General features: G+C 36.6%; 1 protein-coding gene across 1 annotated transcript in view; it reads right to left on the bottom strand.

Annotated features, from left to right (window-relative positions):
• Window positions 1–468: 468 nt before the first annotated feature.
• CHSY3 (chondroitin sulfate synthase 3) overlaps window positions 469–11,099 on the bottom strand; it is a 144,525-nt gene continuing 133,894 nt past the window's right edge. The window contains exon 3 of the mRNA XM_014869190.2: window positions 469–4,668. Within this exon, the coding sequence (XP_014724676.1) occupies window positions 3,103–4,668 (1,566 nt within the window). The 3' untranslated portion in view covers window positions 469–3,102. The remainder of the gene's footprint in view (window positions 4,669–11,099) is intronic.

Genomic DNA, 11,099 nt, shown 5'->3' with positions numbered 1-11,099 from the left:
CTCCAAGACAGGCAGTGGGCAGCACAGGTGGCAGCACAGGGATGACTTGGGCACAAGTGGCTGAGCCTCACACGTCCCCCTGGCCTTCTGCCTTTCTTCAGCTTGAGAACCAGTACCTTGACACAGAGTACACTCATCAAGTCTTAGAAAGCCCACCATGATGTTTTTCCTTCATCCAGAAGATGCATATGCTTTGTTAAATTAAGCACTGTGACTGAGAAAACATGACATGATAGAGTGGTTTGGATATTTCTGAGTAGTGAGTGCTGAAATGCTGATATCTTTTTTTCTTTTAAGAATGTCTGTCTCTGAAAAGCCAAAGTGCAAGCTGTTTACAACCCACTTCTCAGCAATAAAGCCAGGAAAACTATTCCCAAGGGAAGGAGTTTTGGGGGAAAAATTGGTTGTTATGTTCTATTGTGAATTCACTTGTCACGCATTTACAAAGGGACATTTTACACATAGAAATTTCATTTTACAATCAAGATTATGATTCAGACTAGACAAAAGCAAACAGTTGATTAACACATATTCCCGTCTTATTCTATACATACATAACATTAACACTTTTGTGCTTTTTTTTTTTCTTTTAATATGATCTCCTTAGAAGGCATATTATTCCTTAGACAAACTAACACAAGTTCTCAAGTTATCTCAGGATAGTTATTTCAAAAGAAAATGCAATATTTCATAATAAACATTTATAATCAGGTTTTTAACAAAGTAATTCATCATATAAACAAATGAATCAGTCAAGACACTAAATAAATATTTGTACTGGTAAATACTAGCATTTTGCTTATATCATGTAGGACCTGATCCTGCAAGCCCCCTGTATACATCTTTATCCCCACTGAATGATTGGTTTCATTGCTTGTTCTAATCTACTATTTTACTTTGAACTGAGCAAATACTTTCTGGTCACTAAGTTAAGTAATTGAAACAAGCACTGGAATACATCCCAGTAGACAACGATTTCTTTAGACGTCTTTGTAAGCCATTAGGGTTTTTCTTGTTTATGAAATCATCACAAACATATATCAACAACAATCAGTTTTTGGTATTTACAATCTGAGTTGCATTGGTTGAGATTTTTTAAATATATCATGTTCCTTGTTCTTGGCTTTTTTAATGAACAAAGTATGACTTTGCACTCAATTTGAAGTGCAATTTCCAAGAATTATATTATAAGTGATACTGAATTTTTCTTTTGTCAGACATTTGAGCTAAAAATACTGAGCTAGGAAGGCAAGAGCCTCCAGGAAAATAACAAGCCAGGAATTCTGCTTGAGGAGGGCTGGTACAAATATGAATGAATTACACTCTCTGTTCTCATCTACCACAATTACTACCTTCTCCAGGGCAAGGGAATGGCCTTTTTTAAAGCACACAACAAATTATGGCCAGCCCTTTAATTCTGAGTTTACTCAATCCTTTGCATGGTAAATCCAGAACAGAGAACCACGGATAAGAGACATTAACTGATCTACATACTCTCTTCATGCTTTAGGAAATTATCTGGATATCCCCACACAAACAGATGTACCAGTGAATTCCAAACTCTTAGTTGTTTTGGGGGATTAGGGGGGTTTTTTGGGTTGTTTTTTTTTTTTAAGAAATCACAGAAGCAGTCAGTTACAGCTGAAAAAGTTAAAATTTTTCTTGCCCAGCTCTGTTTGAAATAGAGTTTGAAATCAAGGGTACTGAGGTTATTAGATGTACCCACTGTAATAAGTTAAGTTTAACTGAATTCTGATGGTTTCCTGAATGTCTCTAAGCTCTTACCACAGTATAACATGAAATGTTCCAAGCATGTAGCAAAAATAACAACGATTGTAACAAATCACTGCCTGAACTGAAAAGTGGAACATACTTTGAAATTACTCTCTCTATATTTCTATATATATATATAGGGATATACACACACGCACACACACACATATATATCCCTATATAAACGTTTCAGAAATTTATTTTATTATTTCTCCTGGTGGTATTACTTTAAATACTTTACTTCATTAATCCACAATATGACAACTTCAGGCTGTTTAGAGAGATAAATCTGAACACAGTCTTATAACCGCCACTAATATAAATATATTGGCAAGGAACTTTGACCAGCAATAGTAAGTTTTGAAACTTAAATAACTATTCTACAGTTACTTTAATTTTAACAACAAGTTGCTACTGAGTACCAATATTCATGGAAAATGTAAAAAAAAAAAAAATAGAGCTTTAAGTTTTAACATTGAAGTGCAGCCTTATGAAAGGAATGTAAAAGAAAATTAGGTATTAGACTCATTCTAACAAGAAAAAGAGCAACTTATGTGTTTCAAAGTAAGAACACTGTATGCTTGCACTTTATCATAAACGACTATGTTGAGTCATAGTTTCTTCTTGCCTGCAAATGAAAGATGTTGGCTCAAAAATCTTCAAAGAGCATTTGATTAAATCCTGTTTGTTGTGAAAATAAAGTTCATTTACACTTTGACTGAATAACAGTGAGGAGTTTGTTTTAATAATAAGACATTTAAGGACCTTGGTAGCCAGTACCAGTTGTATTTGCAAGTAGCTCCTCAGCTTTACTCTTTTTTTAAAAAATAAAGGTACAATTATAGTTATTCATTTACTTTAAAAATTCTAAAGATGAAGAAAAGTAGCATTTATACATATAAGTCCTCATATAAATTATAAAACTCAAGTTTATCTCAGAGAGTTCCATCCCCAGAAGAAGCATAAAGCACTTTTGTGGTACCTTCACCAGTAAATATTTGTTTCACATCAAATCTGAGAAATGCAACAAAGATGATATGGAATCCAAAAGCTGAAAGACAACATTCTTCTAATATAGTCTCTTGCGATGAATATGCTCCATGGGCTTGTATGATTTTCATGACTAGACTGAATTTCAAATAAGGGAAATATGAAGGAATTCATCTAACCAGTTCAGTAGGTATAAGAAACATCAGTGAACAGCAGAGTCATCCTGTTTGAGGTCAACAGTCTTTGGAAGACGACAAGGAGGGAGTTTAAAACTATGACAGCAAAATCAAATAATAGCAATGAGGTAAACTCCCCTAAAAAGGCCAAATAGGCGAGCTGTCAGGAGAGAGTCCAGTTGTACCTGACACCCAAATGTTTCTGTAGCCAGAGTCCAGCGAGCTGCATGGTAGAGGCAAATGTACTTGCTTTGGACCCTAAGCACATTTTATATTGTTTCGGATCTAAATTGGGGTCACACTGAACAGGATGAAAAATATGGACTACTCCTACTTCCTGACTTCTGAAAGCCTTCAAGCCAGACGTTATCACTTTAGTAAAGAGATCTACATCCTCAAGTCCCCAGCCCTGAATCGAGGTATCAAATCCACCAGCAGTCAGTAGATCACTTTTGTAAATACAGGTAATTCCAAATCCATAATCCCTCCAAAACCCAGTTCTTTTTGTGAAAACAAAACTACTGTCAGCTGGAGGGTTGCCTCCATATATTACTTTTGGATCATATTGGCTGAAGATGATAGGGTAGTAAACCTGTTCTCCCTGAATAGTGTTATCTCTACATCGTTGGAGGAAGTCTGATGTGAATACCAGATCAACATCACAGAACAGCAGCAAAGTGTCATTGTCAAACTGAGAAGAGGCCATCTCAAGACCTAAACCTCTAGAAAACTTTCCTGACATTGGAATCAGGGTCATATCTGCCTTGGGATACTTAATGCTGTATTCTTTCATTAGGTCTATGTGTTTGCTAGAGTCTTGGCCTGACTCAGAACTGAAGAGAATTATTGCCAACTTTACATTCTGCTTGGGAATCAGACAAATCTTCTCAAAATTGTCCATAAATCTTGAGAAAGTATCAAATCTTCCCGTGATAGGGACAAGAATATGTATTTTCTTGTCACTGTGTCCCCCAATGTCTTTGGTGCCTTGAAACGATGAGGAAAAAATCTTTAAAGAATTTGAAAGGAAAGAGAAAGATGGAGTGTCAGTGTTGGTGTCCTCCAGCAAGCTTTTTACATCCAGCTCCTCTGCTTCTTTGAAGAAAGGTTTGCTAAACAATTGCTGAAGGTAAGCATGGCGTCTCACTGGAACTGTAACTTTCCTTCCTTTGTGCCTTTTGTACAAAAGCAGTAAATCCAGGATGTACTCTACTCCATGCAGAGGGTCTACCCTGCGGTACCCATACTGTATTTCCTTGAAATCGATGAGCCTTCCTCTAGATCTGGAGTTCTCATTTATCATTTCCATGACCTGCATCACAGTATCATCCAGTGCAGCCCGCAGGACGCTGCTCAGGCTCTGCCGGGGTGGCTGGTTCTCCACCATTGAGTAAAGAAACTTTCCTGTCAGGAACTCCCACTCAATGACTTCATCCCTTTCACGTGGCTGGAAATTATTGAAAGATGGCACAACTCCCAGTTGCTGATCTTCCTTATTTACTTCAGTGTTACTGAGTTTGCTCATCAGGACACTTTCTCGATGGAGCTGGATGGTCCGATGGCGCAGTTCGGAAATTTTGCGACTCAGTATGTAATTGTGCAGCCTGTATTGGTAGGCTGGCCTTTTGTTTGGATGAAGTGTTATGGCTGTGTGGATCTTGCTGTTGTGAAGATCTTGAATGTAACCCTTGCGGTTGTGTTCATAGTTTTCGTGGAAGAGTTGCTGCATCTGTAAAGACAGAAGGGTGTAAGGGGGAAAGAGACATTAAATTGAAGTGCTTCTACCAGAAAAAAGGACTCACATTGGTACTGGTATCATTACCAATTCTTATAGATCATGGTTATTTTTAGGCATAGAATTTTAAAGCATTCAGTAGAAAATAGTTACATTGTTTTGGTCTGAGTTTCAATGAGCACATATTATCCTCTGTCTAAAGAAAAGGTCAGCTGTCTTGGGTTTATCTTCACTTTGTCCAACTGCAGAACTAAGGGAAATGCTTAGGACTGTGGGTGACATTTCTGAGTTCATAGGTGCTATGCATGAGCCACTGACTTCAATGTAAAACCCAATTAGCACAGATCCTTAATGAAAGGCTAGCAACATTCACAATTTTTCAAAGAGCACCCTGTATTTGTCAATGGAGCACAAAGTTGATTGTACTGAATCGCCTTAACAAAACTTTTTTGTCATGTTGACAGAGAATTCAATAATTGAAATAAAACCATTTGATTATACATTTTGTGATGTACACATATAATAGAGTATGTCAATTAAGCAATTGATTGTGATAGCGATTTCCAATTTATTTCTGTAGCAAGAAGACATTCTACTTCTGTCAAGTTAGTAATTGTGATGTAGTGAAGAGATATATTTTATGGCTTACGGGTCTAGGATCCAAAATATCTGGCCTTTATAGTTTCTGTGCAGACAACTAAACTATAAGCAAATCATAAAACTATATTTGACTCAGTTTCCTCCCTAGAAGACAACTTAGCTCATTAAAAATGTGATATTTATTCTTAAATGAGAAATTATATGGAGTAGTAAAATACTGACATCATAAATATATTTAAAATCCACTGCCCTTTCCTAACACCTTCTAACTCCAGAGAATTATTTCCCACGCTGTGTTTTTTTTATCTGCAAACAGATTGGTCTGTAATTAACACATAAGGAAAATGTGCTAGTTAGATAGAAAAAGTTGTTCAAGAATGCATTGTAAATTTAAACTGTAATCAGATTCTGAGATGGGTATTGAAGTTTATCTTTTATACACTGACAAAATCAAGAGAGGTAAGTTCTGATTGTGTACTATATAAGACACAAAACATTAAACTCACTTGCTTCAATTCTTTCAAGAACAGAAGTTTTGCTACCGGAAGTAATATGAAGAATAGGGCAATAAATGTAAAATAACACCTAACAAAGCTAAGAATGATGAAATCTAAGTAAAATTCATTAATATGTACAAGATACAAACATTGTCACATTTAGAAAAACAGAACTTTAATATAAATTTTTAGAGTGCCCCTCCCATCTCATTCAGATCCCAAACATTTCTGCTTGAGCAAACATGGTTGCTACTACTACTCAGATTAAAACTGTTGAGGTTAGTTACATAACATATAGAAAAGCAATAGATAAATTCTGAGAATACCTTAAGCTATGTTAAATTTGCCTCTAATAAAACAGGTACCTCTGTTATGTAAGTGAAAATGAATGTGAAAAAACATACAAAATTACAACATGATTCCTACAGCCTTTATTCACAGAATTCCTACCTAAAGCTGTCTGAGAACATTTATCCTGTCTTGAAAACTAGACGTTTTGGTTGTTACATGAGATGAGATGAACCAGGGACTACAGGATTTTAACATGAGGGTTTGGGTGATTTCCTTATAATCACAGGGAACAGGAACCAATATCATCAGGCCTGTTAGTGTTTTAACTAGCAATGCTGGAAAAAATTAAATATGGTTTCCCTGACGACTAGAGGTGGTCTCTGGCAGGACAGATGCATTAGAGATTGAAAGGGAAAACTGTTTCTAGGAAAGAGCTGGGTGATGATATTTGCTCTTTGGAAAAACAATTTTCTCTTCTCACTCTACAATTTACATTTTGAATAATGAAAAAAGAGCAGCTGATCTGGCTAGATTTCCAGCTCTCCAGTTATAAGTTACACTTCCTTCCTGGTCTGTTTTACTTAAAATGGTATGCTATAAGCTCTGCAAGGTGACTATGCTTTTGGATTGTCCACTTTTTCTGCAAAAAGCTGAAGGCGTGATTTTTGCATCTAGAATTTCATCATAAAGTCCCCTTAAAGGAAAGAAAATGTGTAATGTTGAAAACAAAGGAAAGAAGGGGAGGTGGTTTGGATGTCTTTCTTTTCTAAGTTGTCTAATGAAGAATGCTATTTGAGTATAAATTAAATAACCAGTAACTTTACACATTTACAACCATTAACACCTTTACACATTACATTTAAAGTACACGATTTTTTTCATAGTTAAGTACATGGAAGTTTTATGTAAAGTAGTAAAATGCATTTTATCAAAAAAAATTGCAACAGATGACATATTATTGCTGCAAAGCTAAATTCTGTCCTCCTACTGTGCAATTTCTTCTGCAACCCTTGACTTATTACAAAATCTGCTTTACAGAAGATTCATTAGCAGCACTTACTTAACAGAAATACTTAACAGAAATATTCTGTTAACGTAAATACTGCATTTTTTGCACATTCCAATTTCAGATGCCTGGAATAATTTGATATGCTCCACTGAAATCATGGAGAGAATATATACTCCATTATAATAATGATTTTGCTTTTGATAATCAACAAAAGATTAAAAGTAGCAATGAAAAAAAATTCAATCAACTCAGTAATGCAGTACTATCACACATATGCAAAACGGTACTAATACATTTTCAGTTATGTTACTGAAAACTTTTAATAGATCCAATTTGGAGAAAACAGAACAAACATGACACTGAAAGCACTTCCTGAAGATAGCCTGTTTTAATCTTGGTGCAGAAATTTGTTTTCAATGTTGCAAGAAAAAAGTGTCTTTTTACAATTCAGCTTATTAACATCTAAATGAAAGCAATTCAATTTGATCCTAACATTGCTTTGAAATTTCTAAGCAAGGTGGTCAAGCCCAGGAGGTAAAGGGAAGGATGATTACATTTCCTGGAAACTGGATTCGTGTGCCATTCTGAATTGAAAAATGCAGTCATAAATTATCTGGCAAAGGAAGTGGGTTTGGGAAGTGGCAAGATTTGTTGACTATAAATTAAAATTATTCAGCATGGTAAGAGTAAACGGTCCTGCAAAAGTTTTCATGATTTTGAATGGCAAGGTAAAAAAAAGCCAGATTAAATTCTGTGTAGATAGATGCAAAGTACATGTGAGGAAAACAATGTCAGACTGTGTGAGCTGTTAGGACTTGGAAAAGGGAACCTAGTCCACACAGTATGCAATTCTGTCTAGGTGTCATATGGAGGTTGAGCAGTGATGAAAGGAAAAGATAATGGCATGAGAACAAGTCTAGAGTGAATCAGAAGCATGGTTGTGTCCATAGTACACCAGCATCTTGAAGACTGTGACCAGGCAACTTGTCAGTATCATCCCATCTGAAACTCATAACACAGAATCACGGAATGTTAAGGGTTGGTAGGGACCTTAAATATCATCTAGTTCCAACACCTCTGCTGTGGGCAGGGACACCTTCCACTAGACCATGCTAGGTTGCCCAAAGCATTATCCAATTCAGCCTTTAGCACTGTCAGGGTTGGGACATCCACAACCTCCCCAGACAACATGTTCCAGTGTCTCACAGGAAAGAATTTCTTCCTAACATTTAGACCAAGTTTTTCCTCTTTCAGTTTGTACCCATTACTCCTTTTTCTATCAAAACAATCCCTGAAAAGTTGCTCTCTGGCTTCCCTCTAGACCTCCAGATAGTGGAAAGCTGCTATAAAGTCTCCATGCAACTTTCTCTTCTCTAGAGTGAGCAGCCCCAATTTTCTCAGCCTGTCTTTGCACCTTGTGTCCTCTTCTGGACTTGTTCCAACAGGTCCTTCCTGTGCAGGGACCCCAGAGCTGGATGCAGGGTTCCAGCTGGGGTCTCACCAGAGCAGAGCAGAGGGGCAGAATCCCCTCCCTCCCCTGCTGCCCACACGGCTTTGGATGCAGCCCAGGATCCCATTAGTTTTCTGGGCTGTGAGTGCACACGGCCAGGTCATGTTGAGCTTGTCATCAATCATCATGTGGGTACAAAGGTACTAACCAATGCTACCCAACAATTACACATCTGGATCATTAAATAAACAGATAACCAGGGCAAAAGGGAGTAATCCAAAGAAAGCCAACCCTGAGATCAATAGAGTCAGTGAGCACCATAAGAAAAATTGATAGGAATTATATCACCTCTTCTCACATAAAGAACTGTGACACTTACAAGGATGCGCTCAAAGCAGAAAAGGAAATAATCATCTAGCCCAAGCACAGATCTTACTGGCACAGCAAGCTGCTGAGAGTAAAATTTTGGATTACTTTAAAGAGTGAGGCAACAGCTTAGTGAGAAACTCCAATCATCTATCTTGAATCTAGATATCTAGATTCAAGATGTACTTGCTGTCTAGAACTCCTGGAGCCCCAGCTGAAGATATGTCACAATATTTCCTTATTGTCCTGTACCCCTGCCTCAGCTTCTCCTACCAGTTACTAAAGAGAGAGAATATTTTGCCAAGTGGACATTTAGTTTGACATGATACAACCAATTTACATTCACTGAAAGCAGTGAATGGGAGAATTTGTCTTGAATTCAGTATAATACTTGGAGGCCCAGCATTTTATCTTTTCATATTGCGGGACTGCAACTTTTCTGAATAGTTTGCTGTCTTCTGAATGATTCTTACAGCACAACTAATGTAAGAGTTGGCATGGACTTCTGCTTGCCTTTTTCCTTGCCAGCTGAAACTAGAAGTTGGCAAGAAATTCTAATGATCTAATCATGCTCTAAGGAACTCTGAACTGCAAGCAGGAATTTAGAAAATTATAAGAAATGAAATCAGAATAAAGGCAATGTTTTATTATCGTGACAGAAAAATACAATAGCTAACACACAAGCACAAAGTAATTTGCATTGCAAGCTCTGAAATTATTGTAATCGCTGTGATTTACTGATGTAATAAAAAAAGGAAGTTCTTATTACAGATACACAGAAGCCCAAACCAACCAACTTTATTATTGCAAGACTATCACATATTAAAAGAGTGGATGTATATGGTGCTTTTTAAATTTACACAATTTTCCTTTGAGCATTAAGAACAATTCCTCATATTTAACAGAGAAGACATAAAACTTAATCCTCCATTCACTCGAGCTGTTCTTAAATCCACAGTAGTGCTAAACTGTTGACCATTTTATCTAAACTGGACTTTTTATTAATATAGAAATAAGATGAACAGGAATTATTCCTGGTCTTTCTTCCCTCTGCCGTTTAGAGTTTACCTCTTCTAAAGATGAAGATTTATTCACTACTTTCAGTGAGTTCAAGAGACATTTCATCCATATGAAGTATACATGTAAATCTACTGTGCTTGAGATAGTACTGTTCTGCTGAATAGCAGGAAGTTGAGTGCTTAAAAAAAAATTCAGATGACTATAGGCACATTAAGATGGTCTCAATAATATGTACTAGAATAAAATGCAACACTAAGCCACAGGTAATCTAAGTTTCTGGAAAAGAAGGCAGATTTGAGCAAGTCAGTTTTGGTGCTCTGAGAAATACTATCAGCCTGGAGAAGATAAGGATTAAGACTGAAATTATGAAATGCATATGAACTTGATAATAGAGAAGCAATAACAAGCTATGTACAAGTAAGGAAGTCATAAGGAAGTTTGGAGGGAAGTCATTACAGAAGCTTCTTAGGAACAGTATCATACCCAGTGACACTGGCACAAAATCTTGAACACTGCTCATGACACACAGTCAAGGACATTGTGATTAAATGAGAAGACAACCCATAAGAGCCAGAGAATTTGGAAATTAAGAAGTTGTGGAAATTAAGTCATTGTAATAAAACACATACAATGCAATACCCATGGTTGCAAGAGGGAGGTGACTAAGTGTCTTAGGAAAGCTGATTTTTTAAACTGGAAATAATTGAAATACAAATTAAAAATAAGAATATTAGAGACAGTAAGACACTAAAAGATTATGAAAAGTCAATGTGAATCCCCTACAGAAAAGGGACACAAAACTTAATGTTTTGCAAAACTTGCATCAGTCACAATATTTCGGAAAGATGCAACAAACAGCTTCACACAATTCTGAATCTGCATTTTTATCAAATGCATTGGACCAAATCAATGCAAAAGAGACTTGTCAGGACTTTTCTAATTTAGTTTGTAAATAGACAAATTAAACGGCACTGGTACGCAAGGACAGCAGCATGCAGAAAAATGCAGAAAAATGTCTTAAATGACCCTGGGCATTATCTAAGTGAAACAATTGTGTAAAAGGCTGCATTTCAGTGGTCAGCAGATCTAAGGATGGTAGGCTGACAGTCTTTTGGCCTCCTCAGGTTTGGACTGTCTGGTGTCACTAACCCCTTTCTTTGGCACAAACCAGCCTTCAGAAGAGAAGCACCAG

Source organism: Sturnus vulgaris, chromosome Z (assembly GCF_052056855.1).
Source record: "Sturnus vulgaris isolate bStuVul1 chromosome Z, bStuVul1.hap1, whole genome shotgun sequence".
Taxonomy (NCBI): domain Eukaryota; kingdom Metazoa; phylum Chordata; class Aves; order Passeriformes; family Sturnidae; genus Sturnus; species Sturnus vulgaris.
The sequence above is the reverse complement of the archived record's forward strand: the minus strand, read 5'-3'. Positions and strand labels throughout refer to the sequence as shown.